Source organism: Ostrea edulis, chromosome 6 (genome assembly GCF_947568905.1).
Source record: "Ostrea edulis chromosome 6, xbOstEdul1.1, whole genome shotgun sequence".
NCBI lineage: Eukaryota > Metazoa > Mollusca > Bivalvia > Ostreida > Ostreidae > Ostrea > Ostrea edulis.
The window spans coordinates 17,743,301-17,768,856 of NC_079169.1; the positions used below are offsets into that span (position 1 = coordinate 17,743,301).

General features: G+C 35.5%; 3 protein-coding genes and 1 long non-coding RNA gene across 5 annotated transcripts in view; 2 read left to right on the forward strand and 2 right to left on the reverse strand.

Annotated features, from left to right (window-relative positions):
• Positions 1 to 10,112, forward strand: LOC125683292 (uncharacterized). The gene is made up of 10 exons (XM_048924316.2): positions 1 to 245; positions 1,132 to 1,341; positions 1,716 to 1,837; positions 2,785 to 2,911; positions 3,508 to 3,627; positions 3,794 to 3,982; positions 6,865 to 6,963; positions 7,548 to 7,706; positions 9,367 to 9,451; positions 9,718 to 10,112. The coding sequence occupies exons 1-10, from the start codon at positions 179 to 181 to the stop codon at positions 9,791 to 9,793; spliced, it is 1,254 nt and encodes a 417-aa protein (XP_048780273.2). The 5' UTR covers positions 1 to 178; the 3' UTR covers positions 9,794 to 10,112.
• LOC125683290 (uncharacterized) lies at positions 10,048 to 16,471 on the forward strand. 2 transcript variants are annotated; one of them, XM_048924313.2, is made up of 10 exons: positions 10,048 to 10,282; positions 10,603 to 10,797; positions 10,961 to 11,076; positions 11,578 to 11,716; positions 11,895 to 12,023; positions 12,486 to 12,680; positions 12,830 to 12,955; positions 14,773 to 14,826; positions 14,918 to 15,011; positions 15,096 to 16,471. In XM_048924313.2, exons 1-10 carry the CDS (start codon positions 10,048 to 10,050, stop codon positions 15,694 to 15,696), a joined length of 1,884 nt encoding a protein of 627 aa, XP_048780270.2. In that variant the 3' UTR covers positions 15,697 to 16,471. The 2 variants fall into 2 exon arrangements, with proteins under 2 accessions (XP_048780270.2, XP_048780271.2); XM_048924314.2 differs by having other exon boundaries at positions 14,776 to 14,826.
• LOC125683289 (protocadherin-like protein) overlaps positions 16,237 to 25,556 on the reverse strand; it is a 20,354-nt gene continuing 11,034 nt past the window's right edge. The window contains exons 16-17 of the mRNA XM_048924312.2: positions 18,065 to 18,231; positions 16,237 to 16,548 (exon numbers count right to left, since the gene is read on the reverse strand). Coding sequence (XP_048780269.2) covers positions 16,308 to 16,548; positions 18,065 to 18,231 — 408 coding nt within the window. The 3' untranslated portion in view covers positions 16,237 to 16,307. The remainder of the gene's footprint in view (positions 16,549 to 18,064; positions 18,232 to 25,556) is intronic.
• On the reverse strand, positions 21,988 to 25,500 carry LOC130047169 (uncharacterized). The gene is made up of 2 exons (XR_008796221.1): positions 25,056 to 25,500; positions 21,988 to 23,459 (listed from the first exon to the last, which is right to left on the reverse strand). It is a non-coding gene; the product is annotated as an uncharacterized LOC130047169 (long non-coding RNA).

The window sequence follows — 25,556 nt, forward strand, 5'->3', positions numbered from 1 at the left end:
GGTCGATGAAAATCCCTCCTTTCTAATTTCAGTATGAATCGAGACGACTCGTTCAAGGCTATTTGACGTTATCTTTTTGACAAGTAAACATATTTTAAACCCTATTTTATCTTGAGATGTCTCGCCTTCCGCTGTTTTCATCTTTATGTTGACTTTACGCTGATCAGTATTGGACTACATGAATATAATGGTAAGGGCATCTGTCCTCGCTCTAGAACTGATCTGGATTATAATTTCGGTTAGAGGTAGGTATGCAGTTTTAAGTACTTTCATTTTGTACCTCGCCTCACCTGCCTATACATATGTAAATAACTTTAGCAGGTTACCAAGCTTAAAAGGTTCAGCAAACACCACCGCGTGTGACCATATAATGTTCTCGTTATTGCTATTTTTCTAGCAGATAATGTGAGCATAACAGTGGTTATATATATGGAGAAAGTTTACGGACAAATTAATCGGTGATCATATTGGTGCATGCTACTTATTAAAAAATACATCCCCTACAACCCACGATTTAATCGATCAATCCACCAAATGATCTAACTTGTTTTCCTGCTTCATCACTATCAATCGGAAAATAGGAGCAGGAGGGACGAATCGAGTATGTCAAGTGCTCAGTCTGATTAAAACCAGCCCCCCCCCCCCCCCCCCCCTTCTCCTATCGTCGTCAGGTTGTTTGATGAATTGCACGAGGTCTTTAATCATTACAAGTAAATTCATGTAACATCTAATTCAGTCAAGCGTACACACGATAATTTACGTACATTGTAGCAAAAACATACACATGTATTTATGTCTATGATTTATTTCGTTCCGCAGAAGGAGATGTTATGGCCGAATAAATCCTGAAGTCCGTTTTCTGTGAATTTGTTTCTTACGTTTTAATGTGACGCGCAGATCTTTGAAAACAATGGGTTTTTTTCAGCAATCAGTAATACAGTGTGCAGACACATAAGAGTTATGCAAAATGTCTAAAACCAAATTAACTGGCGGTCAGAACTCTCCTCACGATCCTTGCCTCTCAGACCTGCTTCTCAATTAATCGCATATATATCAATATCTTCAAATGTAAGAACTTATCGTACGACAGATATATGAATTGAACGACAATCTTTTATTTTCTTGTTGTAGTTTCCGGTGTGAAGGTTTCCACCTTTTTTTCCTCCGTACAGCCGCCATCTGACTGGCAGAGTGCGCACACTCATTGTCAGGATAATTTCAATGGGTCCCTTCTCAGCAAGGGGAATGCGCTCATATTACTGGACCACGTGACTTCCGTTGCTGTTGAAAATGTTTGGACAAGCACATATGTTGGACTTTCCCCATGGATCATATACAAAGGTACCAAATAAAGGTGCAAACTATCATGTACACAGGTATCAGATAAAGGTGTAAACTGTTGACGCAATAGCAAGGAGTATTAATTCCCATTCCAGTTATCAAGTTTGGATTCTAAGTTTTGAATAATATACTGCTGGTAAATGTTCAAGCATAATTAAAGACATTCAATTTGAAGAAAACCATTTCAACTTCTGCAGTTCAGGTAAAACTATATTTTGACTGATTGATTCCCATTTTAAAAAAAGTGTATTATTGTGTACAGACAGTGCACATGTAAACTGTAAAATGGAAATGCTCATTATCAGCTGAGAACTTTAATAAAAAAAAATATATTAAACTTTTAAATCTTTTACGATGGTTTTTGCCGGTTACAGGGTGTTTTGACAGCACGCATATTAACTCTCCCCAGTTTTATAAACTGTTGACGAATGAATCGACGGTCGGGTCCTGCTTCAGAAGTTGCTCAGAGTTAAAGACGCCGTACTTTGGACTTCAGGTAACACATCAAACGAAGGACAAGAGAAACTCCGTGGAATTGCACGTGCTTCCTGTTTGTAACATAAACATTCAAAGCATCATCAACATGATATATTGGCATATCTGTGAATATTCCATGTCTGGCATATTTGTGTCATCGTTTACAGTTATGTAAAGTTCTTAGATATCTGAAAAAATATCAGACTTAAACGTTCATTACATTTTTTTTTTAAAAAAACCCTTTAGCTATTGATCTTAATGATAGTATTTTATTTTGGTAATTTTACTTGTACCATACTGTCATTTAATTTCATTTGATTGTATTTTATTGTTGCATTCCTCTTCTTACCCTTGTGAAGCGACTTGGAGTAATTTGTTTTATGTAAGGCGCTATACAAATTTTAGTATTTAATTGATATGATACATTAGACACATTATTTTGGTGTGTACTTCTGGAAACTAATGGACTTTCCGTTCTTCTGATACCCCATCCTTGTATAGATAAATGTTTATGTAATTCTGACATTGAGAGGAGTAATAAAACTTTGCACCGTGACTGTACACGCGCTCAACTGCACGCCCATGTAATATGAACAGATAAGAAAGTTTTGTTTTTTGTTTTTTTTTAAATAATTTTTTTTTAACAGATCTTAATACTTCATAGTATTGAGAATATTTGTTGGTGGAACTTTTCAAAATCTAATCAATGGTTATTTTACAAATGCAAATTGTTAAAGATTACATTATTTCCGAACTTGACAAAGAGATATGTCAAGAAGTGACAAATTATAACTATATACATGTATGACTCGTACTTTTCCATCTTTTATACTGGGTATTTGAAAGCACTGTTTTGTAAACGGAAGTACTTTATAACTGGGTACGCTACAGGCTAAAATTACTGTAATAAAATGGTAATATCCTGTGGTGTCTTCTTAAAACCGATTCACCATTTGTCATTTTCAGGGAAAGTCTTGCATTTGTTTACCCACAATGCTTCAGGCCAAGAAAGATGACAACCAGTGTAAAAGTTCATGTGAAGGAAAATTTGAGAAATGTGGAGGGCGTGATGCGATTAGCGTGTATAAAAAATGTAAGCACTTAATCAAGGCAGGTTACAGACAAATAAGTCCATGTTAGAGAGGTTTCAACAGTCTCCTATAAAGTCAGCATTTCGCAACTTTCTATGGTCGTTACAACGATCTAATTTACCAATACAACCTGGCATTGGGTCTAATGCTGTCTGACGTGTTTCATAGTATTTTATGTCGTTCTTTACACACTGATTTTGACTACGAATGATCGTTTTCCTGATCAAGAAATAGGGTTCACGACGTGTGTGACCGGTCGACAGGGGATGCTTACTCCTCCTAGGCACTTGATACCACCTCTGGTATATCCAGGGGTCCATGTTTTGACCAACTCTTAGTTTCCTATTTTTATAGGAGTTATGAGATTGATCACTGTTTGTTATCTTCACCTTTTCATTTTTCTGTTATCAACTTTAGTTAATATAAGGTACTTTTTGTAATATTGAAAAGAAAATATGGATACAGTATATATGCAAGTTTTCGTACTTCATCGAGAACAAATCTTAATTTATCTAACAGGACTATTATTTGGAAAAAATTCGATAAAGTACTCGAGGCGATCTGTGAACAATTTTGTGTTAACATATTTTCTGCACAGATTTCCCTTCTGAGAAAGATTACCATGAATCTCGGCAATGTGCCACAGTGACCTGTCAACAGGACGGTAAACACGTGTACCGTGCCCATAGGTGTTCCAACCGCTTCCACACTCTCTGTAGTATGTACCCTTCTGTAATCTAAAACACTAAATTACAGCTGAATATTCACAATAAATGAGTTGTTGCAATGTTTTAATCTTTCCCTAAACTGCTTTTATGGCTCGTAGACGTTTCGTATTAGTGGATTGGTTTTGTTACAAATTTGAAATATTTTTTTTCATGTAGGCAATGGAGAAATAAGTTCAGAAAAACAATCGTTGAGGAATAGTACACAGTTTTGCGGCCAGAAGAAATCTCGTATTGTAATGGGTGACGTAGATGATGTCTGTCAGAGGGCCGCTGTGAATAACGTCACCCAGTTCTGGATAGACCTTCATCGTTATCCCACGGGACCATTCCAGGCCGGTTTTAATGGTAACAATTTATAGATTTCTGTCATGATTAATAGACCTTCATCGTTATTCCACGGGACCATTCCAGGCCGCTGTTAATGGTAACAATTTTGTAGACTTTTGTCATAATTAAAGGGATATTTCTAAACATTAAAATTTGGATATTTCTCCAGTCATAAAGCATAGAAATAGGAATTTAGGAGAGGACCTACATAGGCTATGCCTGTTGCCCAATCCTGTTGAGTTTCTCAATAAAATATGTTTAAATTAAGATAGAAATTGGAACATGGAATTCCATGTCTTTCACGGGATAGCCATTTGCACAATGTCTTTTATTAGTTAGCCCTCGAGCTGACTAATTATGATATGAAGCGAAACTTGCGCGTTCAGATAATTTTGGGAGGTGGAGTTTGATAATTATATATATAACCAGTTATAACCAGTATTTCATTATTTTATACTGCCTGAAAGATGTGTTAAACAGTGAAAGCCGATCTGATTGAACTGGTTCATGGTCATAATGAAATTGCGACCGTGATCATGTATATAAGATTTATTCTGATATTTATAATTACTGCTCCGAATAAACTGGTTCGCGTCTGCTTGGCTTATGCACTCTGTAGCGAAGCATTAATATTACATACAGCGGCGGTGCGTAGTGCAGCCTGGTTCCCACTGTCGTGCGACAATTTCAGGAGACACGATGTGTAGCGATCTGAACACCCGTTCAGGTACAATCACATACGTTCTGATAATATTGTCCCGATGAAGTTTACGATCTCATACGATCATCACGATCAGGACCCCCGATTTGGGACGATCGTGTACGATCAGATACGTTCGTATACATTAATCACGATCCGATGCGACATGTTGTGACAGATCGTGGGACATCGTGATGAAAGGTGAAAATAACGAACAGTGATCAATCTCATAACTCCTATAAGCAATACAAAGTAGATAGTTGGGCAAACACGGACCCCTGGACACCCAAGAGGTGGGATCAGGTGCCTAAGAGGAGTAATCATCCCCTGTCGACCGGTCACACCCGCCTTGAGCCCTATATCCTGATCAGATAAACGGAGTTATCCGTAGTCAAAATCAGTGTGCTAAGAACGGCTTAACAATCGGTGATACAGCGTGGTGTTTTTGTTGTAAAAGACTGATCGATATCATCACGGGAGCAGGAGCAGATACGATATATTGCGCTTTGTTACGATACAATGCGGTGCAAGGTGAAGATAACGAACAGTGATCAATCTCATAACGACTGAAAATCAGTCGTATTGATCATAGAAATTTTTTGACAGTTAAAACAATTTCTATGATCAACAGATTATCACGACTGACGTTAATATAAGGTAGGATTTGATACCATCACCACGATTTACACCACGATTTCAATTGTGCCGCGAATCGTGAGTGTGAGAACGTAGCTTAAAACGTTTTTGTCAGATATTTCAAAATTTATTCTCGACGTTCTTACTCAAAACAACAGCTATATACATGTATTTTTTGAAATCCTATGTGTTTTATTTTGATATGATAACACAGACACATGGAATTTATCATAAGATGCATTTGTCGCCGCTTATATCAATAGAATTTTAAATATATGAAAATATATAAGTAAAATATTCTTTTTTCTTCTTCTACATTTTGTAGTTTAGATAGTTTCTAGGGTACCACGTACTCACCACAGTAATCTATAGAGAGACCTGTATGTAAAGCGTCGCTATGACCTGTACTCATCTCAGTAATCGATAGAGACCTGTATGTAAAGCGTCGCTATGACCTGTACTCGTCACAGTAATCTATAGAGAATCCTGTATGTAAAGCGTCGCCATGACCTGTACTCGTCACAGTAATCTATAGAGAATTTTGTATGTAAAGCGTCGCTATGACCTGTACTCGTTAGAGTAATCTATAAAGAAACCTGTATATAAAACGTCGCTATGACCTGTACTCGTCACAGTAATCTATAGAAAATCCTGTATGTAAAGCGTCGCTATGACCTGTACTCGTCACAGTAATCTATAGAGAATCCTGTATGTAAAGCGTCGCTATGACTTGTACTCGTCACAGTAATCTATAGAAAATCCTGTATGTAAAGCGTCGCTATGACTTGTACCCGTCACAGTAATCTATAGAGCAACCTGTATGTAAAGCGTCGCTATGACCTGTACTCACCACAGTAATCTATAGAGACCTGTATGTAAAGCGTCGCCATGACCTGTACTCGTCACAGTAATCTATAGAGAATTTTGTATGTAAAGCGTCGCTATGACCTGTACTCGTCACAGTAATCTATAGAGAATCCTGTATGTAAAGCGTCGCTATGGCCTATACTCGTCACAGTAATCTATAGAGAATTTTGTATGTAAAGCGTCGCTATGACCTGTACTCGTTAGAGTAATCTATAAAGAAACCTGTATATAAAGCGTCGCTATGACTTGTACTCGTCACAGTAATCTATAAAGAAACCTGCATGTAAAGCGTCGCTATGACTTGTACTCGTCACACTAATCTATAGAGAGACCTGTATGTAAAGCGTCGCTATGACCTGTACTCATCACACTAATCTATAGAGAATCCTGTATGTAAAGCGTCGCTATGACTTGTACTCGTCACAGTAATCTATAGAGAAACCTGTATGTAAAGCGTCGTTATGACCTGTACTCGTCACAGTAATCTATAGAGAATCCTGTATGTAAAGCGTCGCTATGACATGAAACGTTTAACGAACATTGTAAGAATGACAGTATTCAGGGACTCATTTCGTGTAACTTAGTCACGATACATATAGTAGTATTATGTCACTGTTCCACCGACAATTAGCCATACTGCTGGTTAAAGAGAGGACTACATTCTGTTAATACGGGTATTTCTTCTGATTATTTGCAGATACGGACGTGTACCCGTTCTCGTGTTTTAAGTACAACAACAGAAGTTATGTGAAGGCTTCCTCATGTAAAGAACAGAATCCCCATGTGTGTGTAGTAGGTAATGCACTACTTACAATGTACTGTGGAATCATCAGAATTCGTGGTGGCTCAATTTTCGTGGAATTCGTGGGTACCCCTCACCCACGAATTTACATCCTCAACAAATAAAGACATTCTAGACCTATGTTTCTTACAAATATATAAATCCACGAAATTACGTCCCCACGAACTCGTAAAAATTCAGCAATCCACGAAAATTGGCCCCCACGAATTTAAATTATTCTACAGTAACTGCTCAGGTTTAGTTCTATTGAAATAGGTGTAGAATTGTCAGAGGAATCTCGACTTTAGAAGAAGGAAGGAAAATGAAATTTAAGAAAAACAAACACGAGTACTATTATTTTTCCTTGCTTAATCCTAGCTTGTTGGTCCACAGAGTTTATCCCCTCGCAACGGAGCAGTGGATATATATGAAATGCTTCGCTATACCCATTTGCGAGGGTATGATCCGTTTTGCTGTTCTAATGTGGGTGTTGAAACTGGAAATCTTTCTTCGTACTAAATCTTTTTTTTAATGTTAGGATATTATTCTGAGTCAGTGCAGAGGAAAACAATCTTAATTATTATAGATATTGCATTTAGAGGTGACTGACGAGAATGCAGTTTCCCTCTGCTCCAGCAAACTAAGGGAAGCTAGTGGCTTTACGATCGAGAATTCGGATCTTGTTGATGTAACAATGGAGGCACTATGTGAAAAATTTCACCCTTCACCTGTCGATATGGTGAACTTAAATTACTCGGGTAAGTCAACAATTAAAGGATAAACATAATTTGTTGGTATATACCGAAGACAATAACATCGGAAAACTACATTGCCTTTCTTAATAAAACTATCAAGCATTCATAATCATCGAAAAAATATATACTTAGTCTACTTTTTTGGCAATATGCCAATTACTGTAAAAACAGAAAGTTGCTATTCGGAACTGTAATATTTCCTATTCGTATAGAATCATGTTGTATACTATATAGGTGTGATTGGGCTAGCAGTAAGTAGTGGTCTATGTGTGTAGAATTATGTTGTATATTATATAGGTGTGATTGGGCTAGCAGTAAGTGGTGGTATGTGTATAGAATTATGTTGTATAATATATAGGTGTGATTGGGCTAGCAGTAAGTGGTGGTATGTGTATAGAATTATGTTGTATAATATATAGGTGTGATTGGGCTAGCAGTAAGTGGTTGTATGTGTATAGAATTATGTTGTATATTATATAGGTGTGATTGGGCTAGCAGTAAGTGGTGGTCTATGTGTATAGAATTATGTTGTATAATATATAGGTGTGATTGGGCTAGCAGTAAGTGGTTGTATGTGTGTTGAATTATGTTGTATAATATATAGGTGTGATTGGGCTAGCAGTAAGTGGTGGTCTATATGTGTAGAATTATGTTGTATAATATATAGGTGTGATTGGGCTAGCAGTAAATGGTGGTATGTGTATAGAATTATGTTGTATAATATATAGGTGTGATTGGGCTAGCAGTAAGTGGTGGTCTATGTGTGTAGAATTATGTTGTATAATATATAGGTGTGATTGGGCTAGCAGTAAGTGATGGTCTATGTGTGTAGAATTATGTTGTATAATATATAGGTGTGATTGGGCTAGCAGTAAATGGTGGTATGTGTATAGAATTATGTTGTATAATATATAGGTGTGATTGGGCTAGCAGTAAGCAGTGGTCTATGTGTATAGAATTATGTTGTATAATATATAGGTGTGATTGGGCTAGCAGTAAGTGGTTGTATGTGTATAGAATTATGTTGTATATTATATAGGTGTGACTGGGCTAGCAGTAAGTGGTTGTATGTGTATAGAATTATGTTGTATAATATATAGGTGTGATTGGGCTAGCAGTAAGTGGTGGTCTATGTGTATAGAATTATGTTGTATAATATATAGGTGTGATTGGGCTAGCAGTAAGTGGTGGTATGTATATAGAATTATGTTGTATACTATATAGGTGTGATTGGGCTAGCAGTAAGTGGTGGTCTATGTGTGTAGAATTATGTTGTATAATATATAGGTGTGATTGGGCTAGCAGTAAGTAGTGGTCTATGTGTGTAGAATTATGTTGTATAATATATAGGTGTGATTGGGCTAGCAGTAAGTAGTGGTCTATGTGTGTAGAATTATGTTGTATAATATATAGGTGTGATTGGGCTAGCAGTAAGTGATGGTCTATGTGTGTAGAATTATGTTGTATAATATATAGGTGTGATTGGGCTAGCAGTAAGTGATGGTCTATGTGTGTAGAATTATGTTGTATAATATATAGGTGTGATTGGGCTAGCAGTAAGTGATGGTCTATGTGTGTAGAATTATGTTGTATAATATATAGGTGTGATTGGGCTAGCAGTAAGTGGTGGTATGTGTATAGAATTATGTTGTATAATATATAGGTGTGATTGGGCTAGCAGTAAGTGGTGGCCTGGTGTTGCTGGGATTCTGCATTGTCACCGTTATATGTTGCGGTAAAAGACGAAAGTAAGGAAATCCAATGAGGTTGATTTTTTGAAAATATCCTTTTTATCACATGATTTTCCAATTCTCGTAGAGAAATTCAAAACTGAAAATCTGGTATTGTCGATATTGTGCAGGCAAAGTATCAAGTTCTTCATTCTTATCTGAAATGACCAAAGAATCTTAAACGAAGTGAATGCATGATCTATACTGATGTACACGGATGCTGTTCCACTCAATATTACAGTTTGAAACAGGGTATTACAAGTAAGCTTAAATATTTTTTATAGGAAATCGGAGGGAGAACCACATATTGAGATGAAAACAGTGCAGTATTCACCCGTGAAGAAGAATGAGAATGTTTGAAAGCATGCTGCATCTGATGTTGTAGACATTGAAGATAGAAATACGGCATGTTATGATATTATACTGTAATTCGAATGCAGAAGTCTACTCCAAAAGTGATACATGTATGTTAAAAACTCGCCAAACAGCGAATACACCCCACACTGTAAACAGTTGGTAGCCTGACAATAGTATCTACTATATGACAAGTAAAGTGATCATTGAATTGGTACAGTAAACTTGAATTCTGATGATATGGTTTGTTAAAATAAACAATGTCGTTGTCAGAACAAATATGTGATAAGATGTTGTTAATACCTGAATACTTATATATACCTATTGTTGTGTTATCATTGTATGTGCTGAAATCAAAGGTGCATTCTCCAGTCACTCTCGGTGTAAACATTGTAGTAATTAGGATGCCGCGGTGTGTTTTTGTACCGTTGTATTCACAGTGCGGAAGGATTACCATACTGGGGGCTTTATTTATAATTCTTTACCATGCGAATAGTAAGCTATGTTCTAAAATACTGTTTGCATATTTGCATAATTATGTTTCATCTCAATAAGGAATATTTCTAAAATGGATATGTTTTGTCATAATTTGTGTAAAATTGTTATTATTATTATTATTGTTTTATATAACGCTTTATATAATTACATGTAAGACAATTAACCTAAAGCACTGTACATGTAAAACAAACACAAAAATATAAATAAGTAGAAAAGGGATAAAATATTACTAAAACTGAAGTATTTTTTTTTAAATAACTGTATACATAAATACCGAATTACAGGTTAAATTGTTATTGTAAATAAACTCTGTACAGACACAGATGCACGCTTCATGGTGCACGACACACCATTGTCCTACGAACAGGCAGTGAAGACGTGTGAAGTGGACTACTATGGAAGATTGGCGGGAAAACATGACATCAACGATAACATCATAAGTAATCTTTCCGAAAATACCCAATATTGGCTCAATGAATACACAGTACTGTCGGATTGGATTAACTATGTAGGTGGGTATGGGCAGTGACGGAATACAGTAAAAAATACTTCTCCTAACAACAACAACACACAAGTACACGTTACAAACCATCCTGATATTTTGTTTTGAAATTTCAACACGTGACCTGTATATGATGCTCCAATTTTGATGCACTTGATATTCTTACCATGAAGGTTGTTTTAATGCTACCATTGTGTCAGAAGTGGATGTTTTGGACATAGCCATTAAACCTCACACGGTGGCGTCTTGTTACGACGAATGCAATCAGGCAAACCTATTTGCTCTCCAGGTATCTACATAATGTACCTAATGGTGCCACTTCTTTCTACTGACAACACTTCTTTCTACTGACAATACTTCTTTCTACTGACAACACTTCTTTCTACTGACAATACTTCTTTTTACTGTCAACACTTCTTTCTATTGACACAAAGAGAGTATAATACAAAAATATTTTGTGTGTGTCGTGTTTGTTAATTACCCCAATTATGTAATGTCTTTGTGCTTTATAGTATTTTAACTAAACTAATTTACAAAATGGCCGAGTCAGCTTTGTAGTTTGAAAACATCCTGTTCAATAATACATGTTTAAGATGTACTTATTGCCAACAATATCACCCGGGACATCATTTCAAGCAGTGCAACTTGTGCAGAACTAAACTGATACAAACCCATGCTATGGATCTGATACAAACCAAGGATAGGGATCTGTGCAGGTTGCTATGACAAACCTGCGTACAAGTGACGATGACGTTTTGTACGGTTTTAAATCTTCATTGTGAAATTCCAGGGTGGAAGATGCTGGTGTTTAAATGGGACTGTCGTAAAAACAGATCGCTTGAACACTTCCCTCTGCTCAAGCAGATGTTCTGGTACAGATAAATACGAAAATTGCGGAGCTGATGATTTCTTCAGCGTATATTCTAAATGTAAGTATATACATGTATGCAGTTATGCATGTCTAGTTGTGATGGTCGGCATTGTAGTCACAATGTAAACCTTTTGACAACAAAGAAGGGGTGGCGTTGATTGGTTTCTTTCGTACACTAATTTCTTTTAAATGCTGTAGACACTGCTTGCATGTAATATCCGTTTTAACTTTTGCAGATGCTAAAGCAAATGTCACTAAAGTTCATCACAGAAGATGCAGTTATTACATCTGCAATGCAACTTTTCCAAAAGGATTGCTTGCAGCGGATTTTTGCAATACGACTCATTCTGTTGTATGTGCATCAGGTACGATTAGCTGCACTAGAAAAGTGTTACAAATTATATAAAGTACGAGAACATTTTGTAAAATATTCTGTCTTGTTTTGTTTATCGAATTTCGTTATTTTAAGCCAGAAGGAGTTCTGCTGCATGTTTATCAATATATTAAGTTTTCTGTGCTACTAGTATTTCAAAATAACGGAAATACAAAAAAAAAATCTTTTGTTTAAAAACGATAGGACGATACTTTTTGGATATTTTTGGTTTGCAATTTAGTTATATTCGAATAAATCAATGCATAATAAATTCAGAGATTAAACAATAGTAACTTCAAAATGGCATTTTAAAGGGTTTATTTTTACATTACAGAAATAATCTAATGATTATCTTTAATTTTACATGTACATTGATACCAATGTATTATCATGTGGTGAAGATAGCGATAACGCATACATGTATAATAATGATTTTGAAACAAAACTTACATAGAAAACGAGAACGCAAGTAAAGTCGAACTTGGAACATACTATGATGCTGTCAGGAAATGTCAAATAAACGGAACCTTGGTTTACAATAATGCCAAAGATGGAAGAGGTGTTTGTGCCGTACGGGACAACGTTTATCAGAAGAAAGGTTTCTGGACGTCAATATATCGTTATGAACAAATCCTGCAACCTGATGATGGTAATTTGTTATGGAATTTATCGTTCTGTTTGAAATGTTCTATCGTGCACTGATTATAATAAAGTACCAGCAGCTAATTAAGAAAAACTTTGTTCAACGACTGGAAACAATTATAAAGCAAATGATGACTTACTGGTATTTCATTCTAGGAATTAAGGGCATGGAGAATTCGTACAGATGTCAGATCTTGTTTGTCCGAAACAAAGTCCCTCAAATTAGCTTGGTGCCTTGTGATTTATTTGCGAAAAGACCTTTCTTCTGCATGCCAAATACAGGTATCGTTCTTATTTACATACTTGTTCAATGTCATTTAAACTTATTTGAAAGAAAAATTGGAAAGAGTATACCAAAAATGTGTTATATGCTAGGAAATAAATATGTTATTTCCAGAAGTCTTTAACCACTACGATTTTCTCATATATGCCTCATGAATAGTTCTTCAAATGCATAAAGCAGTTAATTAGTTTAACGAGAAGGGGAAATAAATGTACGATTGTACATAACCAAGCTTGGTAACAGGGCAGGTATGATTGATTGATTGTATATTGTTTAACGTCCCTCTCGAGAATCTTTCGCTCATATGTACACGTCACCATTGTCGGTGAAGGACTGCAAAATTTAGGCCTGTGTTCGGCGCTTACGGCTTTTGAGCAGGGAGGGATCTTTATCGTGCCACACCTGCTGTGACGCGTGACCTCGGTTTTTGCAGTCTCATCCGAAGGACCGCCCCATTTAATCGCCTATTAAGACAAGCAAGGGGCACTGAGGACCTATTAAAACCTGGATTCCTACGGGAGGGCAGGTATGATATGAGGTAATAAGCATGTATGTCTTTACCAGTTATAAGGTCTAAAAATTAAGATACCTTTAAACTTTAAAAAAAATTACAGAAAGAAAAGTTAGATATGTGTGCATGACGATTAAATAGATATGTGTGTATGACGATTAAATAGATATGTGTGTATGACGATTAAATAGATGTGTGTGTATGACGATTAAATTAGATATGTGTGTATGACGATTAAATTAGATATGTGTATATGACGATTAAATTAGATATGTGTGTATGACGATTAAATAGATATGTGTGCATGACGATTAAATTAGATGTGTGTGTATGACGATTAAATAGATATGTGTGTATGACGATTAAATTAGATATGTGTGTATGAATGTGTGTATGACGATTAAATTAGATGTGTGTGTATGACGATTAAATAGATATGTGTGTATGACGATTAAATAGATATGTGTGTATGACGATTAAATTAGATGTGTGTGCATGACGATTAAATTAGATGTGTGTGTATGACGATTAAATAGATATGTGTGTATGACGATTAAATTAGATGTGTGTGTATGACGATTAAATAGATGTGTGTGTATGACGATTAAATAGATATGTGTGTATGACGATTAAATTAGATGTGTGTGTATGACGATTAAATAGATATGTGTATGACGATTAAATTAGATATGTGTGCATGACGATTAAATTAGATGTGTGTGTATGACGATTAAATTAGATATGTGTGTATGACGATTAAATTAGATATGTGTGCATGACGATTAAATTAGATGTGTGTGTATGACGATTAAATTAGATATGTGTGTATGACGATTAAATAGACCTGAGAGCAAACAACGCTACGTGTAGAACTGACATTATCAACATGTGATAGTTTTGCAAATCTACAGGGATGGGGAAGAGGATATATTTTCCAACAGTTCCATCGAGTAAACGGAGTAATCCGTAGTCAAAATCAATAAATTAGATCAGGATATAGGGCTCACGACGAGTGTGACCAGTCGACAGGGGATGTTTACTCCTCCTAGGCATCTGATCCCACCTCTGGTATGTTCAGGGGTCCATGTTTGCTTAACTCTTAATTCTGTATTCTTGTAGGAGTTATGAGATTGATCACTGTTCGTTATCTTCACCTTTTTATTTGGTACATATAAACATTTACCAAAAAAAATATATTAAAAATATACGAACTAGAAAGTTTGTTTATTACTTGTAAGATTCAAGCTGTATAAAAATCAGATATTTATTCATGGATTTTTTTCATCTATTCCTTCTAATGCCAAGTAGAACCTACGGTGACAGTACCAACCATGTATGAAATGAACATAAAACATGAAGGTATGACATTAACTTTTATGAAAATGATAAATATTACATATCTGCATTTCTCTACTGTCTAACATACACGTTTTGATAAAACAATTTTCAGAATCCTCCACATCTGGATTGGTAGCTGGGATCGTTGTAACGTCTTTAATATCTGTATTTAGCCTATTGGTTGTCCTCTTCGTAGCTCGAAAAAGGTAAGAATAATCATGGCAAAAACAGATACAGAGTGTTTTGTGTGCTTTCATCTATTTTCTTTTTTATGAGTGTTTTTGTTTTAGATTTAAAAAGAAGTTGAAAAGAAAGCGTACAACAAAATTTACATATATCAACAACACAGTTTCAATAGAGGATGGAGAAAATAATGACGAGATTGAAAGATGTGAGAGGCAGATTGGAAACAGAGGTGACAATCCTGACCATCAGCGATACACAGATACGCTCAATGTCGGTCAAACTAACAATGAAACAACCGGAAGTGAAATGACTGTTGAATATGACTTCGTGAACAATTCTCACATCGAAGCAATCGCGTCTGAAGAAAACATATACGATAATAACTCCCAAACTGGAGATGACACGTACTATGAAATGTCCCCCGATAATGATGTACGTGAAACATCTGCGTCAAACAACATTGCTACCCAGAGGTTTTCTGATAACCCTTTACCAGACTATTTAGAGGGAATATACGACACACCAGTGGCCAGTATTGTACATGAAAGCTCCCTCAGAAAATCTGCAACAAAATCAGAGGAAGCCAATGATCAAAGCGATAACCAAAATTTAAATACAAATGAAAATTTGAATGAAATCTCCTATGAGCAAATGGAATCACTGGAAAATGGAGAGGATAATTATAGAGAGATGTCCGGGATCTGAAACCGTAGAAATGTTTGTTGCAAAATCGTCATTATTGAATGATATAACCAAATGCCTGCTGGTACATTTGATTTGTAAGAACAGGGTTGTACCGAACCAGTTACTTAAAATGTGAAAAAGACAAATCGTATGTACAATGTATCAATAATGAGCGTATTTATACATATGTATGTGTGGACCGATTTTTGCACAGCATATTGTTTCTTTCTGTAACCAGTCAGCAGGGGATGCTTATTCATCCTAGGCACCCTATCCCACCATTGGTGTTTCCTGGAGTCCGTGTTTGTCTTGTTTTTTTATTTAATTTGTAATTTAGAGGATATATTAAATTGAGATTGTCCAGGGGTATGTGTTTGCCCCCTCCTAATTTTGCATTCCTTATAGGATTTTTGAGATAGATCACTGTTTGTTATCTTCACTTGTTCATTGATCACTGTTCGTTATTGTCATCCTTTTCATAGATTTACAGAGTTTATGATAAATGTCATACTCGTTGCTTAATACATACTTGTATTAAAACGAAATAAGGAAGTAAATAACTTCACAATTATTATTTATTAAAACCATTTCCTTTTTTACGGTTCAGCCTCATTCCTGTTTCCCTTTTCGTCTTAAATTCTCTTTTTGTCGTTTGTTTTCTTCCTGTCTTCTACTCCATTCTTTTCCTTATTAGATTTCTTTCCTGTCTTTTTTTCTTCCGTAGTTTTTCCGTTTTCCATTACTTGGTCTGACGACTTAGTATCCAATGCACTCAATAAATGATTAATGGAAATTAGTTTCGACTTTTGTTGTTTCTTTATCAGGTGGGATTCTTCATGATCGTTAATTTCTCCTAGTGATGAATCACTGCCCCTTAAAACAGACATTTTATCAAAACAAATAAAAAATATAAACAACCATACATAAAATCAAATACAATGATTTCACAAGGGGAAATATCAATGTTAAACATGATAGTTAAGTAAAACTGTAGCCTTTATAGCTAATTAACCAGGGCCTGACGTACTTGTATGTCACTTTATAGCTAATTAAGCTAATTAATCAGGGCCTGACGTATTTGTATGTCACGTTATAGCTAATTAATCAGGGCGTGACGTACTTGTATGTCACTTTATAGCTAATTAATCAGGGCCTGACGTACTTGTATGTCAATTTATAGCTAATTAAGCTAATTAGTCAGGGCTTGACGTACTTGTATGTCACTTTATAGCTAATTAAGCTAATTAATCAGGGCCTGACGTACTTGTATGTCACTTTATAGCTAATTAAGCTAATTAATCAGGGCCTGACGTACTTGTATGTCACTTTATAGCTAATTAATCAGGGCCTGACGTACTTGTATGTCACTTTATAGCTAATTAAGCTAATTAACCAGGGCCTGACATACTTGTATGTCACTTTATAGCTAATTAACCAGGGCCTGACGTACTTGTATGTCACTTTATAGCTAATTAATCAGGGCCTGATAGTTAAGTAAAACTGTAGCCTTTATAGCTAATTAAGCTAATTAATCAGGGCCTGACGTACTTGTATGTCACTTTATAGCTAATTAATCAGGGCCTGACGTACTTGTATGTCAATTTATAGCTAATTAAGCTAATTAATCAGGGCCTGACGTACTTGTATGTCACTTTATAGTTAATTAACCAGGGCCTGATAGTTAAGTAAAACTTAAGCCTTTATAGTTAATTAAGCTAATTAACCAGGGCCTGACGTACTTGTATGTCACTTTATAGGTAATTAACCAGGGCCTGACATACTTGTATATCACTTTATAGCTAATTAAGCTAATTAACCAGGGCCTGACGTACTTGTATGTCACTTGTTCTATTGCAGATTATGATTTCACTCATTTTTCCACTAGAAAGAGTAGGTTCTCGAAAGGTAACATAATAGCTGATGAATTTTACAACTCATTCAAACCATGAAAAAGATTCAATCTTTCTCGATGATCTGATTTTCATGTTTGGGCTTGGAGTATAGCCATTAAGAGTATCGCCAGCACCTTTTAGTCAAACATTTTGTGAGCAATCCAAATAAGTTTTTTCGTAAGCAACTTTGAATACACAACATATTAATTTACGGATTTCCTGATGTCCCTGGTACGTAATCTAGAGTATGGTGTATAAATGTAAGATCTATGTTGGACCGAGTTGAAGCTTGATACATTAAAAATTTAGTATGTTATTGGTGAAAATGGTTCTGTGTCGTCCCTACTTTCGGAAGGCTAGCGCTTTTGTTTAATTATTGAATTAAAAGTATCGGGTGAGACGTGCCAACTGTAGTCTCTGTGTCATTTATCATTGAGTGAACATGCCTGTAACTGTATGTTCAATACAAGTCCTTCTCGGAAAGTTATCATACTCACAGAGCATCCCTGCTGGAACCCCTCGGGCAGTACAAAACGGACATAACGGCAGTGAAGACAAACATGGCTGCTAGTGCAGCGAACCCGAACTCCATCCAGACGACATTGAAAGGATCCTCCCAATAGTCGTAGGGGCGTTCTGTGGTAGTGGTGGAAGTTGTTGTCGTCTGATGAGAAGAACGATAGTGAGAAGTGACAGATTTATCAAACTTTTACCGAGTCAGATTAACCTCATACTCTAAAAAGTCAAGAGTGTAAACAATATATTCGTAGTTTTGCTCGAATTGTAATCATTCACATCATAGGATGTTCAATTTCTATACATGATTCCTGATCAGCTAGAAATTAACTGCTGGATTGACGCGATCAATGTTGTGGCGTCAGTGGCCCAGTAATCAGGCCGTCAGACTCTCGAGCGAAAGGTCGTGGGTTCGAGTCCTGGCCGCGGTAGGGCCGACGTTGTGTCCTTGGGAAAGACACTTTACATGAATTTCCTCAATCCACCGAAGTGTAATAGGGGTACCTGGGTAGGATATCAGTAGTTCTAGCGCTTGTAATGGCAGCTTGCACTGTATGCTTTCTAGGAGGCTGAAAAAGTTCTGGATTGATATAAGGTCTGCCAGGGTAATAATGCATTGTAAAGCGCTTTGAGAAGCATACGCTGGAAAAGTGTTATATAAATCCAATTATTATTATTATTCATCTATAACAACAGACAAGTCTACAGACACGATACAAGGCAAATATCGCAGTCCTTTTTATCGTCCCTAACAAATAGCTATAATCACAGGCACCTAAAATATGGATATTACTGACCCCCCCCCCCCCCCTTTGATAATTTTTCGTGGGAATAATTGCTCTGAAATGTGGGAATTCCCAGTCTATCTAATCCCTCTTTCAATCTATGTAATCGTTTCACGCTTTTTGTAAGCTTTAGAGATTTGCCTTCTACCGGTATAATAAAATACGCAAGGTATGAAACAAAAATTTGTAAACAAACAGGGGGTCCCCGGTTCGGGTCACATTTTCCAAGTAAATACAGCATCACCTAAGGAATTCTGGCGAGCGGCAGTTCACGGAGATGTCATATACAAATGTAACAAGTTTCTTCAACTCAAAACCCATCTTATGTCACAATCTTGCGTGCATTGATCAGACAGGGCTTCTTCTCTTCCACTGGCAGCCAAAAAGGAGGTCACAGAGTACGAATTTATAACTTGTGTGATTGGTCCGCGAATAATACCGAGATCAATCGGATGATCCCGAGACTAAACAATGTCTTTGCGAACCAATCACACGGCGCGTACAAGAAATTCAAAAAGATCAAGGTGAAAAGGTCATTCTATTGTACCAGATCTAGGAAAACACACAGAGACTCGACTAGTTGCTTTATATATACAGCTTTATATATACTAAAAGTCAAACAAGAGGTTCACAGGTCTTATCGGTCACCTGAATACTAGTGAAAAAGTATCACTACTTCCAGGGGCTATGAAATCTAGAAAAAATTCCTGTTCTGAATATCTAAGCTAAATTTTAATGTTCAGCAACAGTATAAACACAAGATGTGTTCCTAAAACTTCAAAAGTGCATACACCGATGAAAGGCTTTAAATAATAGGTGTATTAACATTAAAATATCAAAAGATATGACTAATTTGGACTCATCCTAAAGTCATAGCCCTGGGTTATGAAATTCCCCATTTTTTGTACATCATTTTCTGCTATTCCTAGGTATGCATTTAGATTGTATACAGTATCGACAAACTTACACATATATACTATATACTAAGTTTGGCCCCACCATAGGGTCAGAACCCTTACTCTGGAGAAAATCAAATTTACAATCTTGGTAAAAGACTCCCTGCTCTATACATTTAGCACTATATACCAAGCCTGTCCCGCCCTGGGATCAGAACCCCTACCCCGGGAAGGGGTATCATGAATTTACAATTTATGCCCCCTTGTTCTAAAGATGCTTCATACCAAATTTGAAAAGAATTGGAATGCTAGTTATCAAGAAGTTAAAAATGTCTATTGTTCACACATTTAATAACTGACCATTTTGGCCCCACCCTGATACCAAAACTCCTACCTCTGGGATCATTTAGTGTCAATATATTATCAACCATACTAAAGAAGATGTTATTTAAGTGTTTTACACATAAACACTATACCAAGTTTGGCCCCACCCTGGGGTCAGAACCCCTACCCCGGGGATCATGGAATTTACAATTGTGGTAGAGGCTTTCATGCTCTCCATCACCATGCATTTAGTTTTTCTTAGACATGTGCGGTTTTGAGAAGATTTTTGAAAATTGGTCAATTTTGGGCAATTTTTGCCCCACCCCTAAGCCCCCAGGGGTGCAGGAATCCTGAAATTTACAATTTATGTTCCCCTTATTCCAAATATGTTTCATACTTAAACAAATTTGAAAAGAATTGGAATAATAGTTATGAAGAAGACATTAAAAATGTTTATTGTTCACACACTTAATAACTGACCATTTTGGCCCCATCCTGATCCCAAAACCCCTACCCCTGGAATAATTAAATTTACAACTATGGTAAAGGACTACCGGTTCTTTCTAGATATTTATCTACTTTCAATTTAGTATCAATAGCATTAAAGAAGATGTAATTTAAGTGTTTACACATAAACACTATATAACAAATTTGGCCCCATTCCGGGGTCAGGTCCCCTATCCCGGGAATCATGAAATTTACAATTTTGGTAGAGGCCTTCCTGTTCTACATCATTATACATTTAGTTTTTCTTACATGTGTGTGGTTCTTGAGAAGAAGATTTTGAAAATTTGTCAATTTTGAGCAGTTTATGCCCCACCCCTAGGGCTCCAGGGGTGCTGGAGTCCTGAAAACAATTTATGCCCCCTTGTCCCAATGATGCTTCATACCAAAGGACTAAGACCATGTTTAGCTATATCGGCCCTGTGGTGTGTTAAAAAATAAAGCAGAATTAATTGAAATAAAATTGTTATCATTTGATAATATAATCTTTATACCATCGCGACGTGCCAAGATTTCCCCGCCAAAACGTCAGCTTGTGGAATTCTATACAAGACAAAACCGGTATCGGTCTGGTTTTCTGCAGAAATCTCCACTTTTTTCAAATTTAGTCATATAATTCCTATAAAACACGACCTTCGATCCAGAAACTGACTGTAGTCTATCAAAATCTATCAATACAAATAAATTTTGCACGAACGATTTTTTGGATCGAAAGGTGTGCTGTTGATGAATATCAACTTTGAATTAAATCGAGAGCAATCCGGAATTATTTATTTTTGTGAGAGTTGTGGGTATTTTATTAATTATGTTGCTTTGAAAAATTAAAACAACATACTTATGTGGAGTCTACATCATTTCCATGCAGAATACACCCCTATGTGGTGTTTTTATCAAAAGCTATAGAATTTTGATGCGTAAACAAACGAATCTGCTGTCCGACAAATCGGACCTTCAATGCTATAGAACGTTTTTATTTAGACGACACCAACAGAATTACTAAGATCAAAATGAAAAGAATTTATAGAACATGCATTGATATAACTAAAACTATTGCCGATATATCGAAAGTATAACGTTAACTAGGGCAAGTAAACATATAAAAGATTTTTAAGGGTGTGACGTCATAGATGTCGTGGCTTAGTGGTAGAGAGCCCGTCCTTCAATCGGGAGATCCGGGTTCAATTCCTACCCGTGTCAATATTTTATTTTTTTTTTAATTCATACTGTTAACTACATTTTTCTTGGCGTTATTGAAAAATTAATTTCTTTCAAGACACTGAAGATGAAATTATACCTGAATACAAATAAAAATAACAATCACAGAACACCAAGGAAATATGCAAGGATTACAGATTACATTTTTAAAATTCATTGAAAAAAACCAAACCAAAATACTTTATTTTCGGACTTGATTTTATTTCAAAGAATGAACCAGCAAAAGATAATGGAAAGGAAAGTTTTTCCAATGCATCTAATGTACAGAAGAAAAGTCAGAAAAAATGTGAATCCATTAGCTATTCGTCATTTCCTGCAGAGTAAGAACTTTCTTGTTGAAACCACCACATGCTATATTGTGTAGCAAGTGTAGACATGTGTGTCAGTAAATTCACATCCAACAAAATTGTCACAATCAATCTCGGCCACTTCCTGAGACAAAGTCTCTACAGAGAATTTCAATACCTCTCGACAGAACCAGGCCTGGGGTAATGGTAATTAAATGACAACCAGTTTCAATGTAATGGGGGTGTAATGGACCATTTTTGCATTACAAGTAATGGTAATGTAATGCATACTGTACTGTACATTATTTTTCATTACATTTACACTACTTCAAATATTTGATGATATTTCGAAGATTTAGAATAATTCATTTTATTAGTGATTGACTGAAGCATTTGAAACATTGATGACAATCAAATGCAATGAATAACTTAATAGATATGTTTCCTAACATTGCTGAATATTTTGTGTTCTTATGTTAATGTATAATTAAAAATCATAATACAGAAATAATTTTTCTGCCATTTCTTTAATACCTGACAGTATGTTATGTAAATGTGTAATGTAAATTCACTCTCAAGTAATGTAATACATTATATTTCAAAATAGGAGTAATGGTAATGTGAAATTTTCTAGGTAATGTAAGGCGTTACATTGCTATGTAATTGACCTCAAGCCTGGATAGAACACCTTCTCATGCATATATGCAAGTGCCTTGGACCCAAATTGTCATTTCCTCTTTTGCAAGATTTTCAGCATTTCTTCATAGAGATCATAATTTCAACTGCAAGGTGTCCAAGATGATGAATTCAGACCTGACCAGTGTTTTTGACAATTTGATAACTTTTGACTCTACACTTTTCATCATTCAAAAAGTACATTATGACATTCATAATTCAACCTGCAGATTTTCATTTGAATCATCAAATATGAATTCTTCCAAATAATAACCCCCCCCCCCCCCCCAAAAAAAAACCCACTTTAAAAACCTCCACAGGTATATTTCAAATGACATAGAAGTGCCATGGGTTAATAAGGGTTAAACTTTAGAGTCGACATGTTTCTTCCAAGCAATATAGTCTTGTTTGGATCCAGTTTTTCCAGTTCTGATATAACTGCCTGATACTGTACAATGTAGGTGTCAATCTGGTCCCCCTATTGTGGGAATCTGTTTCCACATAACTGTTGTATAATCTGGTACCTTGCTATTGGCAGGCACAACAAGGAAGCTATTCCTTCAGTGATGTCCAACACTTATCCGCATGTGTCACTGATGCCACTATCATTGATGAGTAGGAATATGGATTCTTGTCAATCTGATTCATGTCACCCTTGCCATCAATTTTTGCTGTACATATTATATCATCCTGAAATTCAAATTACTCCAGTATTATATCATTATCAAAACTATATCATAAATGAAAGGTGAAGATAACAAACAGTGATCAATCTCATAACTCCTACAAGCAATACAAAATAGATAGTTGGGCAAACACGAACCCCTGTATTATAATATTCATATAAAAGTTGTACTTTCATGCCCTCATGTATTTTCATTGATACAGAATTCAGAAAAATTACATTTATGTATTCGGTGGGAGATTGACATGTCTCCAACTAAACAATAGAGGACAGTTTAGTTACATGTACATTTCTGCATAAATAATTATATACACAAACATTTCATTTGAATTTGATTCCCCATCTAATAATTTTTGTTGTAGCTAATGTTGATATATTACATGTATCTTACTTCACAATTATCAGCAAATTCACAAAATATTTTTATCTTTCATGCTCTTTCTTGTGGTAGATGTATGGAAAAATTTAATATTCAATAATATAAAGGAGATAAGCTAACAAAAAAATATATGCTTAAATCATGGTAGTACCCATGAAATTCAACATTCTCTGAGTGATTCTATATCTAATCCCAATGCAGGCATGTAAGTTGTAAGTGTAATTGTTGAAATTAAGTTTGACATGTTTACAATTTATCTTGAAATAAGGCATATTTAAATTATAAAACCAAACTGTTCTTATGATTTTCCTGGCTTAATGGTGCTTTTAAGTATTTAAAAATTATTGAATGTAAAAATCATTCCGACTTTTCTAATCCATGTTTCTGCGTAAGGCCAAAATATATATATGTTAATTGGTTTCCACTTTCCCGACTACCCTAATTAAAAATTTCTGTTGACCCTAACACAATTTTTTCTATTCTCACAGATTTTGCAAATGTCATCACTACAACAAGAATATATTTATTGACTAATATGAAGTTATTTATTATGCACTAATACCAGACAGATTCCAAACCACAGAAACAGTTTTTGTTTACAGTAAATTGAAAAAATGTATCGATTCATCATATAACTTTTATTTGATTACTAAATAATCACTAAGTTAAGTTTAAACATAGTAGAATACTCATTCGAAAATTATTCAACCTATAACCCCCCACAGGCCTACATGTTACCCCAGAGACATATATACCATTATGGAAATATACATCTATATACAATTATATGTCTCTTTAACCTATACAAATACTTTTTAGACCATACAATGATACATGGAAAGTTCAAAGTGTGAAGTGAGTCAAACATCATGTAAGAAAATTCAAATAGACCCGAGAAGGTCATGCACTTGGAATTGAAAATGGCATGATCGTGAAACAGCTGATTTTTCTGATCAGCTGATATACATACAATTTTAAATCTTAACAATATATAATTATAATAGATAAACAATAAATATATGTTGACAACAGTTAACAGATTTGTTGTGGGATTTCCAACAGCCCAATGCGTGAATATTATGTGTTTGTCAACACACCACAGGCGCACCATACTATTCGTTCCATGCGACTTGTTTATTATTTTTAAGAGCAATTGGTACACCTATTTGGTTATACAGTTTAACGAGTAGAGGTGAAGTATATTCATATTTCTAAAACTTACGTTGAAATGCGATGAGTACATCCTCTGCAACTTCCACGAACAGCACAAACAGGCTAACGGCGCGGCGTGTGAAAATGGCCGAATGAAGGCAGGATTGAAAAATATGGTGTGCCATTCGGGCTATAAGTAAAATAACCTTATTGCGTATTTTGAAAGAAAATTTCTTTTTCAAGATTTTATTATATATTAAACAGCTCATTGCATAATTATGTTTTACAATACGTTACCACTTCTAATAATATATAGCGACGTTGTATGACGCAATCTTACAAAGTAGAGCAAATTATAGGATTTATACTAGTAATGTAAACCTAAAAATAGTGTTCTTTCACGAACTCTACATATAAAAACCAGTACATTATAGGAAAAGAACATGTTAGAGAATATTTCTAACAAAAAATTATTCACTTTGGACGTTAGGCCGAATTTTGATAAACATGGTCTTAGTCCTTTGAAGAGAATTGGACTGGTAGTTATTAAGAAGAAGTTAAAAATGTTCAA

Bases quoted from the DNA above. Each gene is read 5' to 3' on its own strand.
- LOC125683292 (XM_048924316.2), top strand. From the start codon at position 179: ATGAATATAATGGTAAGGGCATCTGTCCTCGCTCTAGAACTGATCTGG. The intron at 3,983-6,864 runs GTAACAATTTAT...GATTATTTGCAG, and splicing joins ATTCCAGGCCGGTTTTAATG to ATACGGACGTGTACCCGTTC. The intron at 9,452-9,717 runs GTAAGGAAATCC...TATTTTTTATAG, and splicing joins TGTTGCGGTAAAAGACGAAA to GAAATCGGAGGGAGAACCAC.
- LOC125683290 (XM_048924313.2), top strand. From the start codon at position 10,048: ATGTCGTTGTCAGAACAAATATGTGATAAGATGTTGTTAATACCTGAA. The intron at 11,077-11,577 runs GTATCTACATAA...GTGAAATTCCAG, and splicing joins CAAACCTATTTGCTCTCCAG to GGTGGAAGATGCTGGTGTTT. The intron at 15,012-15,095 runs GTAAGAATAATC...TTTTTGTTTTAG, and splicing joins CTCTTCGTAGCTCGAAAAAG to ATTTAAAAAGAAGTTGAAAA.